Source organism: Mesoplodon bidens (genome assembly GCF_964165515.1).
Source record: "Mesoplodon bidens genome assembly, chromosome: 9".
NCBI classification, from domain to species: Eukaryota; Metazoa; Chordata; class Mammalia; order Artiodactyla; family Ziphiidae; genus Mesoplodon; species Mesoplodon bidens.
This window is the reverse complement of record NC_138166.1, coordinates 51127325-51148543: the sequence shown is the minus strand read 5'-3', so window position 1 is coordinate 51148543 and position 21219 is coordinate 51127325. Positions and strand designations below refer to the sequence as shown.

General features: G+C 38.9%; 1 protein-coding gene across 6 annotated transcripts in view; it reads left to right on the top strand.

Annotated features, from left to right (window-relative positions):
• Positions 1-3268: 3268 nt before the first annotated feature.
• The window catches only part of AKAP9 (A-kinase anchoring protein 9), a 153217-nt gene continuing 135266 nt past the window's right edge, over positions 3269-21219 (top strand). For all 6 annotated transcript variants that reach the window (XM_081243401.1, XM_081243399.1, XM_081243398.1 and 3 more), the window contains exon 1: positions 3269-3585. In XM_081243401.1, the coding sequence (XP_081099527.1) occupies positions 3538-3585 (48 nt within the window). In that variant the 5' untranslated portion in view covers positions 3269-3537. The remainder of the gene's footprint in view (positions 3586-21219) is intronic.

The window sequence follows — 21219 nt, the reverse complement described above, 5'->3', positions numbered from 1 at the left end:
ATAATCAATATAAATATATTACTTTAAAAAATTGATGTATTAATGAGCTATTAAATTATTTTTCTTTCAGGAAGCATTTTATTGTTGCTCCAAGTTTAAGAATTTTCACTGACAGAAAATCAACACGTTTAGAAAATTTCCCGTATAAATCTGCTCAGCTTTTGAATCTTGGTTTTGTAGCCATATTTCTCTCCAATATAGGGAATCATTCTATCAATGATTGATAGAACAGTCTTAACCTTCAATTTCAATACTGGGCCTTGACTAAGGAAGCTCTTCAGGACCAGTTTTAATTTAGAAAGAGTGGCTTTGTCTAAAGGAGATGCAGTAGTAACCATGTAAGGTAATTCTCTATGGTGGACACTCATCATTAACATTAATGAGATATTTTAAATTATTTTGTTTTAAATACTGTCTTCAAAATCCAATGTGTTACACTTACGGCATATTTTAGTTCAGACTAGCCATATTTCATATGCTCAATAGCCACCTGTGGCTAATGCCTGCTGTATTGGACAGCATGGTCCTGGATGATCTCATCCAAGGCCTTAACTTAAAATGCTATCTATATGCTGATTATTCTCAAATTTATATTTGGACCTCTCTTCTGAACTCCAGACTCAGATATCCAGGAGTATATTTGACATCACTCCTTGGATACCTAATATGTATCTCTAATTTATCATGTTCTCCTCCAAATTTACTCTTCCCCATCTCAGTTACTGGCATCTCCATCATTTTAGTTGCTCAGGCCAAAAACACTGGAGTCAACCCTGATTCCTCTTTTTACCTCAAACTTCATATTCGATCTACAACTCCTGTGGCACTATTAGTTCCATGTTCAAGATATATCCAGAATCTAATTCACTACCACTACCATGGTCCAAACTCCCTGTATCTCTTGTCTAGGTTATTGCAGTAGCATCCAAAATGATGCCCCATAGTCCAGTCTCCTCCTAGCAGCCAGATGTCCTTTAATAACATAATCCAGATCATGTCACCCATCTGCTCAAAATTCTCCAGTGGCTCCTGATCTCACTCAGTGTAACAGCCAGTCCTTATGACCTTCAGAACTCTACAGGATCTGGCCTCCTGTTACTTCTCTGACCGCATCTCCTACTGTCCTCCTCCTTGCTCACTCTACTCTAGCCATCCTTGTCTCCTGCTTTTCCTTTAACATGACAGTCAAGTCATGATCTAGCTTCAGGACCTTTAGACTTGCAATATCTCACTTATCCCCATGGCTCACTCTCTCATCTCTTCCAATTCTCTGCTCAAATATCTTCTCAGGGAATGACTTGAATGAATCATGACATGACATGACATGAATAGCTGTCATAAGGAGGCGGCAGAGCACTAGTGCCCCACACTTGCCCTTCTAACAGCACTCAACGCACAATTAACTTTCCACATTTATTGAGCACCCATTATATATAAAAGACACGTATGATTGGCTGCTCTTAGTAAAGGGAAACATTGAAATAATCATTGCTTTAGAAGGTTCTCGAACATTTTCAGCACATACTGGAACAAATGTTTCTTGAACATTTTCAGCACACACTGGAACAAACAGGTGAATTCCTTAGTCACTGAGAAAGCAGCATCTATTAACAAACAGGAATATCTTGTCAGATATTGTAGGGGTTCCTCCTCTTAGGCAATCAGAATCTACAAACACAGTCCCTCAGTCCAGGCAGTATTTAAATCACTGCAGTATTAGAACACTTGGTTCCAGTCCTAGTTTTATTCTTAGCTTGGTAGATGACAAGCTTCTTTTATTGTCTCAATTCTTTTATTCCCATGATAAAATGTTTAATCTCATCCACTTCTCAATTCAGGTTAGGAAAATAGGACTATATACTTGGGTGTTACAAGCTGCCACAATTATGTATGAATTATGAAGTTTGAGAACAAAAAACTCTTTTAAATCTAAGAATTTCTAAATCTGGACTATTTAAAACTAGTCTTCAGTTTGTGGTAGACTTAAGATTTTTAGTTTTTTTCCTTTTTCTTTTTTTAACCCCAATTTTCACTTAACACCACTTCTGTGATTTAACTGATAGCTTATTTCAGTTCACACCTGCTAGTTTTTCAGTCTAACTTAACCCAAAACAAAGGAGAAACATGATCAACCTGGATCAACCTGAGAAATCAAAAAGCGTAGTTAGTTCATAGCAGGAATGAATTTGAGAGTATGATGATGGGGAGGAAAAAGGAAGTAATGAGGGAACAGATGAAAATAAAAGAAAGTCATTTAAAAATGACTAAATTTATTAAAGTGGCTCAGTTCAATCCAACAAGTGTTTATTGGGTGCAAAGCATTACGCTGGTCTTTTTAGTGATGCCAAGATGAGCGAGACAGTCTTTGCCATTAAGGAGGCAGAAGTATGAGGTGAATTAAGAAGGGCCACAAGTTATTAAAATATCATGCAGAGTACATAAGGGAAATACAAGGAGAAAGTAAACTGACATTAAGGATGTTTTAATATGCCAGGGGCAGTCACATGTTAACTCACATATATTAACAAGCCTTCCAAAACTTCCAGGTAAGCTACAGGAGGATAGGTAACTTGTTCAAGATCATTTAAGCTAGAATGTCTATATTGGCTTCGTCTTCAACCCGGGTTCCAAAGCCTAGGCTCCTTTCAGAACACCATAGCTAAGGGGAAGCTCTAAGGAGGGGTGGGAGAGGATTAAGTTAGGCTGGAGGTAACAAAGAGATCAGAAAAGGTATCCCGGACGGCGCGTGAGGTGGGCCTTGAAGATGAACCGGAGACTGGGCAGCCCCGTGGGAGGAAAAGGGAGGGGCCTTCTGCTAAGGAAGGAGTGAGGGCTACTGGCTGCTCTCCCAATCCTCCGGGTTGAGCAGTCGTCCGGTAGGTCCCCTCCCCGCCCCCCATCTTTTCCTTTGGGGTTTTTCAGCGTTCACCGATTTCACCTTTAGGGACGTGTGTTTTCTTTTTTCCCTTGAAATTTTAAACATCTCCATGTTTTAAAAGCGACCAGAGTCCCTTGTACGGTGGTGGGGGTCCGACCGGCGCCACTGGCGCACCCCCTCTCTCCCACCTCCTCAGCCAGGCCGCCACCTGGGGAGTGGCGTTAGTCCCCGGGGAAGGGGGCTCTCTCCCGCCGGATTCTCGCCTGTGGGCGCCGACGTCGGAGGCCGGGTTGGGGCAGCCCCCGCGGCGGCGCGCATGGTTGGCGAGGGCGGGGCGGGGCGGGGCGGGACCGGGCGGGACCGGGCGGGACCGCGGGCGCACCTGCCCCGAGCGGCCGGGCCCGCGGCGGCTGCGCGGACAACGTCCCCCTTCCTCCCGTCCCGCCGTGTGTTTACGTGGAGACGAAGATGGCGGCGGCGGTGACGACGCTACCCGTGTGGCCGAAGACGGTCAGCCAGTGAGCGCCGAGACTAGTTCCACTCGGGCGGGGGGGAGCGCCTGGCCCAGCCCTGCTCCCCGGGCCGCGGAGCTTACGGTCGCACCCCCGTGTGAACCGACCTTTCCGTTCCGTCTTCCCCCAGCCTTCCCTGCAGAAGCTATGGAGGACGAAGAGAGACAGAAGAAGCTGGAGGCTGGCAAAGCCAAGGTAAGAGAGCTGGAGGCCGCCTGGCCTGCGCTGGGAGGTGGTGGCTGGGAAGGGTTGGGAGGGGGCCTGGGAAGCGGAGATCTTAGCAGCCCTGGTGCGCCGCCTGGGGAGGGAGGTGCTGCAGGGTATGCGTTTCCCCCTCGCCTTCTCTCCCTTTTCCAACTGAAAAAGCCTGGTGATAAACTACCTAGCGGATACTTCCGTGATGATTGGGTGCTGTGGCTCCTTTCTCGTGAATGCCCAAATATTAAAAATCCCTCTTTTACTGTACTGCCATAAGCTGATATTTATTGCTTTTAAATCTCCAACGTTTCGCTTTTTTAGGGAGTTCTCTGGGTTGTGCAGGCATTGTGCTTTTCAGGGTGGGGATTTGGGGCCTTTCTTTATTCGGTAGGGGATTTGTACGCTCATCATCAGCTTGGCTTTCTTAGGTGGCACGCTGGCACTCTTGGGTGTGTGATTGGCCTGTGACAGCTGCCTCAGCCGTGGCTTGAGTGTGCCACAAGTGCCAGCTGTGAACTTCACTTTAGGGCCGTTTTTAGAAGCATGGCTTTGTATGTTTGTGTTTGGAGGTCTTTGTCATGGCATGCGCTTTGTATTGTGTGGAATGTTAATGCAGTGTGTGAATGGAACTCCTGGGGACGCAAGGTTCCATATTCTAAGCAACACCTATAGAATTCCTGCTTTAAATAATTGAATTGTTTTATATATCTTGTTGAGTCCCAATGTGTATGAAAAAACCTGTAAAGCAAACAATGCAAAAGGTATTATTCACTGGGTTTCATGAAAAATTTAACATAGACAAAATATAAATTAAATAGAATATTTCTTTTAAAAATTACATGTTTGAGCATATTTTCTGTCTGGCCTCAAAGGCTCCCTTCCTCCCTATAATGAAATTACCGTTTTTAGACTATATTTTGTCTTATTAGAGATCACTGTTAGTAACCATAGTTGCACCTCAATTAAATTATAATATAGTTAACTGTTTCTTCTCTCTTCCTCACCTTCTCCTTCCTCCAAATAAACAAATAAACGAGACTGGGTCTGTGATTTCAGTAATCACTGAAGGGCCGTACTGCAGAGATACAGTGGTAGATGCTTAGCACAAGTTTCTTAAATGAATATAAACATATGAACTAGCTTCATATTACCTAAGGTCAAAGCGTGAGTGCTTGTATGTTATCGGGTAGATTATTATTTTAGGATCTATACATCGAAGGAGAAGGGAATCGAGGCATCTTTAGAAGCCCAAAGTTGCTAACATTTCTGCAGTCTGAGGGTCTGAGTGTGATCTGTGAATCCAAGAAAGTGGAGGTACAGTGTGCACCTCCTTCCAAAAACATCGAAGTTCTGTTCTAATTAGACATTTTGTTTGTCTGTTTGTTACCTGAGAATTTTTACTGTCTGCCTCCAGAAGTATCTTTCCTAAGTATATGTGAACAGTCCAAAAAACGTAGTTTACTTTGGACAGCACAGTTCATAATACAGGATTTATTTAAATTGCTTTGATTTGGCAAAAAATAATTCTAGGGCTTCCCTGGTGGCGCAGTGGTTGAGAGTCCGCCTGCTGATGCAGGGGACACGGGTTCGTGCCCCGGTCCGGGAAGATCCCACATGCCGCGGAGCGGCTAGGCCGGTGAGCCATGGCCGCTGAGCCTGTGCGTCCGGAGCCTGTGCTCCGCAGCGGGAGAGGCCACAACAGTGAGAGGCCCGTGTACCGCAAAAAAAAAAAAAAAAGAAGAAAAAAATAATAATAATTCTAGTTTCTTTGTGTGTATGTGTGTTTTTTGTTTTTCAAAATTCTGCCTATGGGATAAAAATCTTCTTTTAACATTCACTTTTATTGTAGAAGATTATCTTCTATAATAGATCCCAACTTTTCCAGTCAGAAATAAATCTGTGAGACATGTAAGGCAAGATATATTTGCTGGAGCATTGGCGACACAATATAAAAACACTGGAACAAACTTCAAAGACAATATTAGGAGAATCGTTTTCTAAACTATATTAATGTGATGGAATATTATTCAGCCGTTAAGGTTATGAAGACTGATAGGAACACGGAAAATAGAGTGAAAACAGCATCATCAAAAATAGTGTAGACATTACTTCATTTGTATAAATGTGTGCTTTTAGATTAGGACTTAAAAACTTTGGATTGTAAGTGTAAGGTCGTTCAGCAAACCTGTATCGAACTCCTGTTTTATACCAAGAGCCGGAGATAACAGAGGTGCTGATAGTCTCTGTTTTCATGTTGCTCAAAGTTTAGTGGGACGGACAGACACTGGGTAATAAGTAGAATGAGAGAGATGGTATAGTAGGATATTGGGCGAATTTTTTCATTTGGTAAAATGTGTTAAATGTTGCTACCTCATTTTTAAGACTGTTTTACAAAGAAGGCTCTTGATACTGATATTAAGGCAGTCTAGCATATCTATCAGGTAGTAAGTACTCAGTAAATATTTGCTTAGTGAATGAATGAGCAGAATGACTATGAGTTGTTAATGGGTGCTACTTTACTAGCATGTTGTAATTTAATAACAGTATTCCACAATTCTCTTAATTGGAAGTATCTTATTGCTGGCATTAGAAATCTCTTAAAATCATCATTTCTAAAACTTATTCAGATACTTGGTTCTCTAAATGTCTTGTTTGTTCATTGGACTTAAATATTGTATTTGATAGTCTAGTTTTACAAACCACAACTTGTAAATATTTTACTTGGTGTTTGGTAAGCTGTTCATTGGAAAACTTCCTTTCTATATATCTATAACTGATCATTTTTTTTAAATGACCTGTCGTGTATACAGTATAGTATACTTTATAAAATGTGTTATACCAAGCAAAATCTGCAGCGATAGGAGAATAAATTTTGATATATATAGCCATTAAAATAATTCTATAGAAACTTTCTCATTGGGGAAAATGCCCACAAATAATGCCAGATTAATAAAAATGTTACTGAAAAAAATGTATGTACATATTTATATATGAAGACACCTGAAAAAAAAATGCACCGAGATATAAATGATGGTTATCTCTGGGTGGTGGGTTATAGGCAATTTTAATTTTCTTTACACTTTTAGTATTTTCTAAATTCTCTGCAATGTATTTCTTTTATGACCAGTAAAAATGTTTAAATGCCATTTTTAAAAACAGTAAAAGCTTATCAAATATAGTATGTTGAATAACATGTTATATTTTATGATCATTTTACAGAAAAAGGAAAAGAGGCACAGAATAACTAGGTTTCCCAAGGGCACTGACATTAGTGTAGTCCTGGAACTATAATTCTTATTCCAGTGCTTCTTGCATTATATAGTTGGGATTCTATATTAGACATTTATAGATATCCTTTCTGACTTTGTAGTTCTTATCCTTTTTCTCTGTCAGTTCTCATTGCCACGAACATGCTTATCTTGGCTTGCTCCATCTCCTCTGCCTTCTCCCCTAACTTGCTGTTTTAGATTTGCTGTGACTAGAGAACCCAGTAACTGAGCTTGATACAGTGGTTTGTAATAACCAAGCATTGATGGAGCCTGGTGAATGGGCTTTATGACAGCTTAGTTCTTCTGCTACCTGTTGGTTTTTTCGTTTGCTGTTGAGTCCTCAGCTACTTCCTCAGTGTTGATGTAGTAAGAAGCCTGACCCGTGGAAATGTGAGACATTTCTGCATTAAGTAAATATTTTTAGAGCTGGGCTAACCCCCCTGCAAGGTGCTGACAGGGACGGTACTACGTAGGCTGTCCTTGTGTTGATCCAAACTATTCTAACTTCACTTTAAATGACTTCATTTTTTCCCCAAGTAAAATTATTTACAGTATTATATAAAGAAAGTATTGTAATATTAGCTAACAAAATTAGAGGACAGTTATGTATTCAGTATAAAATTACTTCTGCAAATTCACCTTAGGTATACTTTTTAACATTCTGCTAATGTAGTAGAATTCAGTAAAACCAAAGTTTTTAATCAACTATTCAGCATTTTATATAATTGGCATTATTTGTTGAATAATTATTTAAAATTTTTGCCTATTGCATTCAGTAGATACTAATCATATGATTTTTATTTGTTTAATGAGCATTTTCAGTTTGGAAAGTAGTGCCAATTGTATGCAAAAAAGGACGGTGCTCTGTGCAAGCTGTATATTAGGTTATTGATAACAGGACTTTTCAATTACTGTTTCCACTCAGATAGACAAAGTTAGTTATGGTGTACAATTGTTCTTTGCATATTTCAGACACAGTGCTCCACCACTAAGAAAGTTGCTCTCCATCCTTGTTTCTTTTCAACTTTCTAGATTTTAATTGTTATATGTGACATAGCTTGCTTAGCTTTCAAAGTGTATACAGGAGTTTGATACCATCAACATTTATTGCAACAGTGGTGCATTGTCTGTGACTTAAAAACTAATTCATGACCTTTAGGCTTTGTTGGAAGAAAAACAAAGCAAAACATGATTTTTAGATTATGAGCTTTAAGAGAGAATATGGAGGAAAGAATGGGCAGAACAGGTTTCTTGAAGTATGTATTGAAGAAAGGTTTTTAAGGCCATTCCAAGAAATGGCAGGAACAGGGATAGAGAAGTGGTTGGGTAAAAAAGATCCTTAAGATCCAATGAAGAGAGATTTGGCAAGGAGGTCTGTGGTGTCCTGTCAGTGAAACTGAAAGTCGAATGAGCACATGGAAAAGAGGAAGTGAAAAAGATAGGACATACCCAAGTGACTGGAATATGGCAAGATTGGGGCAAAAATTATTTTCAAACAAAACACCTCTTATTTTTATATGTAAAAAAGTTTGTCGTAAGAACTAAACTGTGACCGTAAAATATTTATCTGTTATAGGCTACTGATTATTGAAATGTAAGTGAATTTCTTCTAATATGGAAGCTAAAAAAGGTTCTCATGGTAAATTGTTAAACATTAAATGATAAGGAACATTATTTATATTTATTTCTCAATTAATTTCCATTGAAATTGGATATCTTATTGCATTAGTTAGCATCTCTTTAAAAAGTTTAATTTGGAAAGCTTCAGAATTTTTTAAAGTTTCTTTATAAACTTATAAAGGTTGTTTTGCATCTGGGGCATGGCATCTATGTGTATTTATATGCTATTTGTCGTACAAGAACGGGCACTAGGTCTTTGGAGACATTTACTGGCTTATTTGTTCAACTAACAGTTTTGAACGCCTACAACTGCAGCTATGGACTTTTACTTGGCAAGCATTTATTTAAATTATCATGAGTCTGTGCCTTATTGTCTGTGGGAATAATCCTGTCACAGTCCATGACTCTTAGCAGGTGTTTTTGAAGAATAAATGCGGTAATGATTGAGAGCTTTTTGAGTTCTTCTGGTGCTAGATATAAAGAATCTATGATTTTTTTTTTTACTTGAGGTGGAAGTCATATAAAAATTAACCATCTTAAAACAATTCAGAGGCACAACAGTTCAGCGTTGTACAACCACTTCTATCTAGTTCTGAAACATTTTTAATCATCCCAGAGTAAAGCCCTGTATCCATTAAGAAGATACTCTTCATTCCCTACTTCCCCCAGCCTCTAGCAACCACCAGTCTGCTTTCTGTTTCTATCAGTTTATATATTCTACATATTTCATATAAATGTAATCATATACTGTTTGACCCTTAATGTCTGGTTTTTTTGGTTTGTTTTTTTTCACTTAGTATAATGTTTTCAAGGTTCATCAGTGTTATAGTAGGTATCAGTTCTTCATTTCCTTTTATGGCTGAATAATGTTTTGTTGTATGTATATACCACATTTTGTTTATTTATTCATTGATGGCCATTTGAGTTGTTCCTACCTTATGGCTATTGTGAATAGTGCTGCTTTGAAGATTTGTATATAGTATTTGAGTACCAGTTTTCATTTCCCTTGGGTCTATATCTAGGAGTAGAATTTCTGGATCATAAGGTAATTCTATGTTTTTTGAGGAACCACCAAACTTTTTCCATAGTGCCTGTATCCATTCCCACCAGCAGTGTATGAGGGTTCTAATTTCTCCATATCCTCACCAACACTTATTGTTTTCCATTTTTTTTAAGTATATTTGTTTTATTTTTATTTTTGGCTGTGTTGTGTCTTAATTGCTGCGCGCGGGCTTTCTCTAGTTGCAGCTGGTGGGGGCTACTCTCATTGAGGTGAGCGGGCTTCTCATTGCAGTGGCTTCTCTTGTTGCAGAGCACAGGCTCTAGTTGCGAGGGCTTCAGTAGTTGTGGCATGTGGGCTCAGTAGTTGTGGCTCGCGGGTTCTAGAGTGCAGGCTCAGTAGCGGTGGTGCACGGGCTTAGTTGCTCTGTGGCATGTGGGATCTTCCCGGACCCAGGCTCCAACCCGTGTCCTCTGCATTGGCAGGCAGATTCTTAACCACTGTGCCAGCAGGGAAGCCCCTCTATTTTTTTTAAATTATAGCTGCTATTCTAGTGGGTGGGAAGTGGTATCTCATTTTGCTTTTGCTCTTTAATTTTCTAATGACTAAGGATGTTGAACATCTTTTCATGTGCTTATTGGCCATTTGTCTGTCTGTCTTTGGAGAAATGTCTATTCAAGTCCTTTGCCCATTTTTTTTTTTTTTTTTTTTTTTTTTTTCTGGACGCGCAGGCTCAGCGGCCATGGCTCACAGGCCCAGCCACTCTGCGGCATGTGGGATCTTCCCGGACCAGGGCACGAACCCGTATCCCCTGCATCGGCAGGCGGACTCTCAACCGCTGTGCCACCAGGGAAGCCCTGCCCATTTTTTAATTCTATTGTTACCAACTTCTTTTACATAATATTACTGATTATTACTTATTATATTTATATTACATATATATTTATATACTGAGAGAGAGAGAGAGAGGGAGAAACATGCAGTCAGGCAGATGATGGAGAGAGGTAGAGAGAGATACACGTCTCCATGGGATCATCTTCCATCTTTTTTTTAGGCCTTCTGGGCTATGCCAAAATTTAAACTGTTCCTTCCTTTGCCTAAGTTCCTGGTAGTTTGATTAGAGCATAGTGCTAAAATTTGAATTCTGTGTGGGCCAGTGAGTCATTTCATTCCATAGCCAGTTGTTTTACAAGTGCATGCAGCTGGTTCCAGAGGCACCTATTGGGTTTTTTGCTTGACTATTACCAATCCATTTTCACTGTGGGAAAAAAACCCTAATCTTCTTTAGTAACAAAAAGACCTGCCATTTTCATATGTGAACACAGTAGATCTGTACAGATATTTTACTGGTGTAAGATACTTTTCTTGTCATGTTGACTCCCCTTTTACTTCTAGAGTTTTTGTGGTCATGGTCACCAAAATATAACTTAGGATACTTAATGCTCATCTAGGTACACTGCATAAAGCTGTGGTCGATTTGCACGTGGATTTAATGCTGTTAAAAACAGAATTGTTCCAGAAGTGGTTTTGCCTAGGTTATTTATTTAAACCTATAGATTCTTTTGTACCATGAAAAATTCCTTCATCCTTTTGTTTCATGAACAGTGTGGTGTTTGTTTTCAGTTGCCATCAGAGTTATGATTCTTATTGTGGTTTGCTATTCACTGAGATTCTTATGTGGTCTAAAAGTTTCTCTGTAAGTCTAACTTTTTTTTCCTTTTAAGAAATCATTTCTTAAAGCCCCCAAATTTACTTCTTTTCTTTTAAGATGTCATTTCTCAAAGCCCCCCAAATTATTAATTTTCACTAGTAAGAACTATACTAAACTATTCAAAATCCTAATCTATAAAGATTTGAATTTATAAATTGTATTAATTGAATAGGTTCTCTGGTTACAGAGCTCTGAAAAACTAACAGGGTATAAAGTCTAGAATCTCTTTCCTTCTTTTTCTTGATACTGAACACACAAAATTAGTAAAGAAAATTCCTTGTTTACTAGGGCTCATTCATTGTGGACTCTGATTAGACTGTATTTATTCCTCAGGGTTCTCACTTTTTCAAGTTGATACTGCCTTATTGTTTCCCCAGGGAAGATAGGGACAGGGACCAATTATAACTAAAAATATTCTTCAGATTTATGAAAAACCAAGTTTAATGTATGAAAGTGTGTAAGAGGATGCAGGGGAAAGAGATGCAGGGATTTGCGATGGGCATGGGGTGGTGATCTGAGTTAATTACTACACCATTTATGCTCTGTTGACTGTATGTATAAGTTGATTTCTAAAGTCAAATAAATAAGTAGATGCTCTAAAGGGCAAAGTATTAGAAAATGTGTAAAACCTGCATTAGCAAATATTTGCTGGGAGTTTATATATGAAATAATAGGTTTTGGCTGAAAGTTATAGAAACTTTTCAAAGATAACTTAAAATATTGGGAATATTTTAATGTAAAACCATCTACATTTGCCAAACATATTTAATTTTTAATTTGTATAAATTCCTCTTCTAATGAAAATATATGTCTGAGCATTTCTACTCCCTTTAACAAGAGAACTCTCACTTTTCCATTTTAACCAATAGCAATTTTTAGTAAAGTTTGAGAAAAAGAGAAGATAATAATTTGGGATTATTTTTTAGGTGAGAAGAATATATATATTTTTTTGATTAAAAGGGTGAAATGCAATATAAGTAATTTTAATAGGCATTGGTGTTTTAGTCTTATGACAGAGAGTCTATATAGTCTTTTTTTCCTCTGTGATTTGGATTTAAAATTTTTAACGTTTGGGACTTCCCCAGTGGTGCAGTGGTTAAGAATCTGCCTGCCAATGCAGGGGACACGGGTTCGATCCCTGGTCCGGGAAGATCCCACGTGCCACGGAGCAACTAAGCCTGTGTGCCACAACTACTGAGCCTGAACTCTAGAGCCCGCGAGCCACAACTACTGAGCCAGTGTGCCGTAGAGCCCACGTACCACAACTACTGAGCCCACATGCTGCAACTACTGAAACCCGCATGCTCCAGGGCCCACGTGCTACAACTACTGAGCCTGCATGCTGCAGCTACTGAAGCCTGCACGCCTAGAGCCCATGCTCCGCAACAAGAGAAGCCACTGCAATGAGAAGCCCGTGCACCGCAAGGAAGAGTAGCTCCCGCTCACTACAACTAGAGAAAGCCCACACACAGCAAAGACCCAACGCAGTCAAAAATAAATAACTAAATAAAAATTTTAATGTTCTTTTCTGTCTTATGTGCCATCATATTTTTGAGGTTCAGTAGTTTATACCTATTGAGAAAGCATCTCAGTTGAAAACTAAAACCCTTTGAATTATTCTGCAATTATCTTCCTGTGTCCTGTGTACTCATAACCCAATCCCATTAATTGTTTTTTATTCAGAATTTGTCTTCTACTTAGCCTTTTTCTTCCCATTCTAACACCACAACCCAGTAGGCCCACATTATCTCACCTTCTATTTGGTTTCCCTGACTCACTCTCCTTTACCTTTCAGAGCCAACCAATCACCACATTCTGCTGACTTTACCTTCTAAATATTTCTTGATTTATCCCCACTTCTGTTTCTACCTCATTGTCTTTCACTTGGAGAGTGGGAAGGTTGACAGTGGAAGAAAGAAGAGTATGAATTTGTGATGATAGTAGCTACCAATTTTTGAGCACTTTCTAATGCTAGGCATTATGCTAAGTGTTTTACATTCATTTTCTTATTTAATCCTTATAACTATTCTAAGAGCTGTGGATACTGTTTCTATCCCTATTTCACAGGTGGAAAAACCAGAGAGGTTAAGTAATTTGCACAAAGTCATGGTGGCAGAGCAAGGATTCAAACCCACTCTGACCTAAGAGATTGTGTTCTTAACTTCAGCCCTGCACTGGCTAAACAGTGATCCTTGGTCACTGTTTAGGAGGTAGGATTGAGAGGCCTTGGTAATTGTTGTAAAGGGTAAGAGAGATGCTATGATCTGAATGTTCATTTCCCCCTAGAAATCATATGTAGCGATCGTACCCCCCAAGGTGATTGTATTAGGAGGTGGCGCCTTTGGGAAATGACTAAGTCATGAGAGCAGAGCCTAGGATTACTGCCCTTACAAAAGAGAGATTCCTTTCCCCTTTCCACCATGTGAGGCTATAGCAAAACAATGGCCATCTGTGAACTAGAAAGTGGGCTCTCACCAGACACCAGATCTGCTGGTTCCCTGATCTTGGACTTACAGCCTCCAGAATGGTGAGAAATAGATTTCTGATGTTTATATGCCACCCAGTCTATGATATTTTATTATAGCAGCCCAAACAGACTAAGATAAGGGAAGACTCTAGTTTTCTGACTTGAGCAACTTAAGGGATGTTGGTCTCTGAGATAGGGGAACATGGACAAATTTGGGTGAAGAGGATTTGAGTGAAATGGGTCTCTGAGATAGGAAATGTGGGCATTTTTGGAGGGTAACAAATATTTTAGTAAGATGAAGATGACTTTTGTTTTGGATACATTGAGTCAGAGGACATCCTAGAAGAGTGGCCCAGTGTAAAACTGAATATGAGTCTGTTCCTTTAAAAGGCCATGCTAGAGATAAATATTTGGCTTAAAGATACTGGCTGACACTCTGGGAGTGGGGAGTTCACTCAAGACAACGACTAAATGGGATGCATACTGAGAGGTGAATTCTGTGGAGACACCCATGTTTAAAAAACAGGTGGAGAAGTATCTGCAAAGGATACTGGATACAAACTGTTTACAAAGCTAGGAGGTGATGATGTCTGTGAGACTAAGGGGAGAGTTTCAAGTAAGAAGGAGTGGCCACTTGTCAAAAATGAGAAATCAAGTATGATGGAGACTTGAAAAGTGACCTTGAGCTTTAGCAACAGTTGGTGAGAAAGGGAAGCGAAGAATTCAGATTACTGTGGGATGGAGAATGAATGTGAATCAGGAAAGGGTGGTGAATGCTACCTACTTTTTCAAAGATTTTTTTGTGAAAAGCAGTATAATAGTAGTGGTTATGAGCTTGGACTAGATGAGATAGTCTGGGATCAAATTCTGGCTCTGCAGTTTATTAGCTTTGTGACTTCAGGCAAGTTTTTTAAACTTCTCAGTACTTGTTTCCCATCTGGAAAATGAGAAGAATAATAGTACCTGCTTTGGGGTTGTTGTGAGGATTCAACTAATACATATAAAGCTCGTAGAAGATTGTCAGTTATAAAAACTTTTCAAGAAGTGTTAGCCATCATCATCATTATTCTCATGCTGGAAAACTAGATTGGGGAAATAGGCTGGGATCAGATAATGAGGAGCCATATGTGTTAGTTGAGACAGTATGGATTTTATCTTAAAAGTAGCCAAAAACTGTCAAAGAATGTATATTTGACATGTTTAACCTTTGAAAAGGGTTACGGTTTTCCAAAAAACATATCCCATATTCAGGTAGGTATGCTGCCCCCAGGTGGCAGGTATATGTTATTGCTATACAGATGAAGCAGTGAAACCATTAGTTTTTGGGGTTTTTTAATATAAAATACTGACTGATTCAAATAGCTAAATGTAAGCACCCTACTTCTAGCAGGGCACTTTGTTCCCAAAAAACTGATTATTTAAGTGAAGGAGAGAAAAAGAGCATTATAGTAACGATAGAGAGATTTCAAAGGAAGCTAAGAGAAGTATAGTTGGGCCTCATGGGAAACAGAACAGCCATTTGGAACCAATGCCATTCTCTCTATCATCCCTTATTTCACTTTCACAATATCTGATGCTCCTCTCTTTGCAGATCAGCTTCTTTTGCTTGTACATCAGTTTGCACATGACCAAAAATGAAGGATGAATCCCCAAATTTGTTCTATTCAATGGAATTGTTTCCCACTATAGACACTTAAACATAAGTGGGGGAGAGAGAAAAATTATTTAAATAGTGCCAGCAAATCAATTCATAGAATAAGCATCTAGCTTAGTGGTTCCCAAACTTTGCTGCACATTAGACGCCTCTGGAAAGATTTAAACAATTTCAAAGCCTAAGTCACACTCCAACCCCAAATCAGAAGGTCTGAGGTGCAATCCAGGACTCACTATTTTTTAAAGATCCTCAATGTGCAGTAAAGTTTGGGACCCACTGACATAGCTAACGTGTGTGATTCTGCAAAACTAGGTGATTATACATCATGAACCCTTATATGCCAGCTACTTTACTTGATGTGCAACTAAAGAAGTAAGGATGATTTCATCAGAAGGAAAACTGGCTGTGCTGAATACGCAAAAAAAATATTTTAGTCTGCAACATAACTAGTAGGTTGATAACATAAATGTACTTTATGGGTGAGTTTAGGGATATTTATATGATTATTGCATCATGCACTGATTTTCAAATCCTTCAATAAGATTCATCTCCCCTCTGTTACTTTCTGGACATCTTTTCTAACTCTTTGTTCCCTAATTCCAAGAGAAGAGTCTAATCAACTGCCTTTTTTCTCATCACACTAGACTGGGAGGAGCAGCTGGGGTGTCCTGTATGGTAGGAGCTATGAGCACTGGCCAGTTTCCTCAGCAGGAAGTTCTAAATACATACTTTAAAAATACTTAAATATGTTTCACCTGCAAAAGAATACATATAAAATATATAGATAAGAAAAATGATTTTTTTAAAATGACCTCTATGCCTGTCACCCAGTTTAAGAAATATACACATTCAAATACAGTTGAAATCTTTCCCAATCTAATCCCACCCCCTCTCTACCTAAGGTAACTACAATTCTGAATTTTCTTTATCAGTGCCTTGCTTTTCTGTACCACGTATGTTTACATAATATATTAGTTTTGCTGTTTTTGAACTTAATGGTATCATATTATAAGCAGTACTCAGTGCGTTTCTTTTTGTTCAGTATTATGTAAAGATGTTCACACCTGCATACTATTCCATTATAGGAATTTACCTCATTTAGCATTCTCATATCAATGAGCATTTGGGTTGTTTCCAGTTTTTCTGTTACAAACACTGGTGCTGTGTTAACTTTTGCCCATTTTCCAATGCACATGCCAAGGGCCTAGAGGTGTGCAGAGATCATAATCCCACGGTCCTTCAGTCCTCGGGGAGTAGTGAGTGTGTTGTGGAATGAGATAGGAAGAGGAAGCAAAACCAAAGCCAACTTACATTTATGTGTTTATTATACACCCAGTTTCATCACAGATGATCTCTGACAGATCATTGGAGCTGTTGATGGGCACTGGATATCTGACAGGATGGGCCATTGAAGTGACCAGATACAGCAGTTCTTTTATTTTTTAAGTCGATATTTCCTGCAAAAAAAAATATGCGTATAAGAGAGAATAATATTCTATTATCTGTGGCTTATAAATGAACAAACCTCAGATGATAAGCTGGCATGTATTTTTGCTGCTGAGGGTGATAGCATCTGTTACAGATATACCTTGTTTTAGGGATTCTCCTTTACATGAACTGCTATTTATTTGTTTATTTTTATTCTTTTTTTTTTTTTTTTTTTTTTTTTTTTTTTTTTTTTTTTTGTGGTGCGCGGGCCTCTCACTGTTGTGGCCTCTCCCGTTGCGGAGCACAGGCTCTGGACGCGCAGGCTCAGCGGCCATGGCTCACGGGCCCAGCCGCTCCACGGCATGTGAGATCTTCCCGGACCGGGGCACGAACCCATATCCCCTGCATCGGCAGGCGGACTGTCAACCACTGCGCCACCAGGGAAGCCCTATTTGTTTATTTTTGATGAGATTAAGCTTTATACTATGCAGAAACTAGGTAAGGTTGGGGCAAAGTGCCATCGTTCTCACCGTTCAGTGTTAGCAGTAAATGAGGTGACAGTGAAATGAAACAGAAGTTGGTGGCATCTGGACAGTGAGGTGTATTAATCTGTCACTGTTAGCAGTTATGCTTATGGGATGTCTGGAGAGGGTGTGTGGAGAGGCTGATGAAAGACGCCAGGCCCCAGGACAGCATAATTCCTGGGACTTCTGCCTTATTTCTGTCTTTTGGGATGAGATTTTTGGTAGATGTGTAGTTGTATTATATCCTTTTAAAAACAGTGATATTAACATATGGGCCCATAGTTTTATTAGTGAATATTCTTTACAGATCTTTGGGGAAGGGAGGGAGGCAGTGAAAATCTTTCAGAAAAGAAAACAATTACCCATAGTCTCATAACCTACAAGTAATCACTATTAACAGTTTGTTCATTCTTTTGTTTCTATGTATATTTTTAAACTTAGCTTGAATCATACTCTGCATGCAGTTTTGGCCTCTTTTCTCCCCCAGCTTTATGTTGAGAGCATTTTCCCACATTAAATTTTTTTGGAAAGCATTATCTTTGACAGGTACATAATATTACGTTGTATGGTTGTACAGTAATGTAACCATGGACCTGATATATCATTTTAGTTTTTTTTTTAGAAACTATACAGGTATTCTGAAGTTCTGAGGAATAAGCCTAAAATTATTGCTTATGGTTCCTCTTTTCTGTAAAAAAAAAAAAAATCTTTTTTTTCACTCAACAAATTTTTATTGAGAACCTATATGCAGGCACTATTCGAGACTTAAGAGTATTACATAGGCTTTGATTTTGATTAAAAATCCCTGCCCTCCTGGAGCATATCTTCTAGTTATTTGTTCTGCAATGATAATTTGACTTCATATACTTCTTATAGTAACATGAGCCTAAAACAGTATTTTGATAATTTTATATACTTAGAAGTGATTTGTTCTAAACACTATACTGTAATCATTCCACTTTTTTTTTTTTTTTTTTTTTCTTTTTGCGGTATGCGGGCCTCTCACTGCTGTGGCCTCTCCCGCTGCGGAGCACAGGCTCCGGACGCGCAGGCCCAGCGGCCATGGCTCACGGGCCCAGCCGCTCCGCGGCACATGGGATCCTCCCAGACCGGGGCACGAACCCGTATCCCCTGCATCGGCAGGCGGACTCTCAACCACTGCGCCACCAGGGAGGCCCTCATTCCACTTTTTATTCTATATCTTTTTTCATTTGGGATCATTTAGTAATAGATACTGTTTATTGAACTGTTTTTTCAAGCAACAGTTAAAAAGAAACTTTGTTATAATGTAGAATTCTAGTTTTTCTTCTAAGTGAGAGTATGGGGAAGAAAAAGGGAAAGGAACAGTTGAAAAAAACTTTTCCAATTTAAGCATTAAAAGCTGGAAGAAATTTTATTGATTGATTGACATATAATTGATCTATAATATTATTTTCAAGTGTACAACATAGAGATTTAATATTTTTATAGGTTATACTCCATTTAAAGTTATTATAAAATATAGGCTATATTCCCTGTGCTGTACAGTATATCCTTGTACCTTACTTAAAATATATATATATATTTTTTTTTGCGGTACGTGGGCCTCTCAGTGTTGTGGCCTCTCCCGTTGCAGAGCACAGGCTCCGGATGCGCATGGGCCCAGCCACTCCGTGGCATGTGGGATCTTCCCAGACCGGGGCACGAGCCCGTGTCCCCTGCATTGGCAGGCGGACTCTCAACCACTGCGCCACCAGGGAGGCCCACTTATAATATTTTATACATAGTAGTTTGTACCACTTAATCCCCTACCACTGTATCTTGCCCCTTGCCCCACTGGTAACCACTAGTTTGTTCTCTATATCTGAGTCTGTTTCTGTTTTGTTATATTCATTTGTTTGTTCTATTTTTTAGATTCCACATATAAGTGAAAGCATACAGTATTTGCCTTTCTCTGTCTGACTTATTTCAGTAAGCATAAAACCCTCTGGTCCATCCATGTTGATACAAATGGCAGAAGTTCATTCTTTTTTATGGCTGAGTAATATTCCATTGTATGTATACCACATTTTCTTTATCCATTCATCTGTTGATGGACACTTAGGTTGCTTCCATATGTTGGCTATTGTAAATAATGCTACTGTGAACATTGGGGTGCATGTATCTTTTTGAATTAGTGTTTTTGTTTTCTTAGGATATATCGCCTAGGAGTGGACTTGCTGGATCATATGGTAAAACTGAAAGAAGCTTTAAGAGATCCTTCTAATCCTCCTCTTCATTGTACAGTTGAAAAAACTGAGTTCTCTTGAGGTTAAGGGGCTTGTCCAGTGTCACATAGCTAGCTTATTAGAGTCTCTGTAAACACAACAGTCCAGTACTCTAATATATGTAATCCATATTCTTTTTGAAACATTATTTTCGCTCAAAAAATATTTGGGCTTACTATGTGCCAGACAATGAAATGTGTTAAAATTTGCAAAATTAAGGTCACTTTTTCAGTTCGAGAGTCTATTTTCTTCTTAGACTTAAAAGTGTTCCAAAACTTTAAGAAAAATTCTGCATTGAATGAGGTTGTAGGATATAAATAAGACTGCTGGATCCATAAGGGAAAGTCCTGTGGTCTTTTCCATATCTGATTTCCTCGGGTCTCTTTGGCACTGTTATTTTCCAACAGTTTGTATTTTGTCATATCGTTGGAAAATATTCTTCAGAGCATCTTTAAAGTGTTGCTTTTGTCTTCTTTGTTTTCAGTTGCCCTACTTCAGCTCTACATACAAATTGTGTTTGGGTCAACTGTGTTATTCTTCTGTGTTTTCATAGTTAGGTCCCTGAAGTTTTGTTGTAATAGCTTGTACAGCATTCTTGTTCAACATTCATTAGGGAATATCACAAAGGTAAAGGCTGCACGGACAGGTACAAATAGTTACATAATTAGAATTAGGATTTCTTAAATTTTCTACAGTAAAAACAGCTACTTACAGCTGCTTTTGAAGACTAGAGAAAGTAGATAACATTTTAAAAATATTTTATAATTTCTTGGTGTATGTGTGTGTTGTGTGTGTGTTTTTTCCCTAGTGTTGTCAAAAAAGTATTTGTTTTGGTGATTTCATTTGTTCATGCCTTTAAACTTCATGTTCTAGATTTAATGTTAGTGTTTTTAAGTTTAATGACAAATGAAGGAAAAGAGCTCAGAATGCATGGAATGCAAATTGGTATAATGGAAAGAATACTGGATTTGGAGTCAGATGTTCTTGTTATATTTTGCTACTTTTGGGCAAGTAACTCATATTTGTCTTCAAATCTCAGCTTCCACATTCTTTTCTCAATATTTCATGACTTCTCCCTTACATTCCCATTCAAATTAAGTCTTTCTATTTTAGACTTTTTTTAGTACCTGTACTTTTTCTTTTTTTTTTTTTTTTTTGTGGTATGTGGGCCTCACGCTGTTGTGGCCTCTCCCGTTGCAGAGCACAGGCTCTGGACGCGCAGGCTCAACGGCCATGGCTCACGGGCCCAGCTGCTCCGCGGCATGTGGGATCTTCCCGGACTGGGGCACGAACCCGTGTCCCCTGCATCGGCAGGCGGGCTCTCAACCACTGCGCCACCAGGGAAGCCCTGTACTTTTTCTTCAAAGCACTTTTTGTCTCTTGAAATGATATATTTCTGTATTTGTCCATATTTGTTTAATTTTTTTTCTTCCTAACTGGATTACAATTCAGAGGAGTAGGGTTTGTATCTGTTTCATTACTACCTACCCTGCACAGGGCAGACACATGATAATTTATTCCATAAACTCAATATTTATTCCATAAACACAATAAATATTTTTAAAATAAATGAACTACTCACTACTGTCTGTCATATGCCAAGATACTTCCTTCACAGCTGTAAAACTCTATAACCACACCTCTTACAGAAAGCCTTTTTTGAGAAAATCAGGACAAGAGAAGTTCCCGTACTAGCTCCTTAAAGATATATA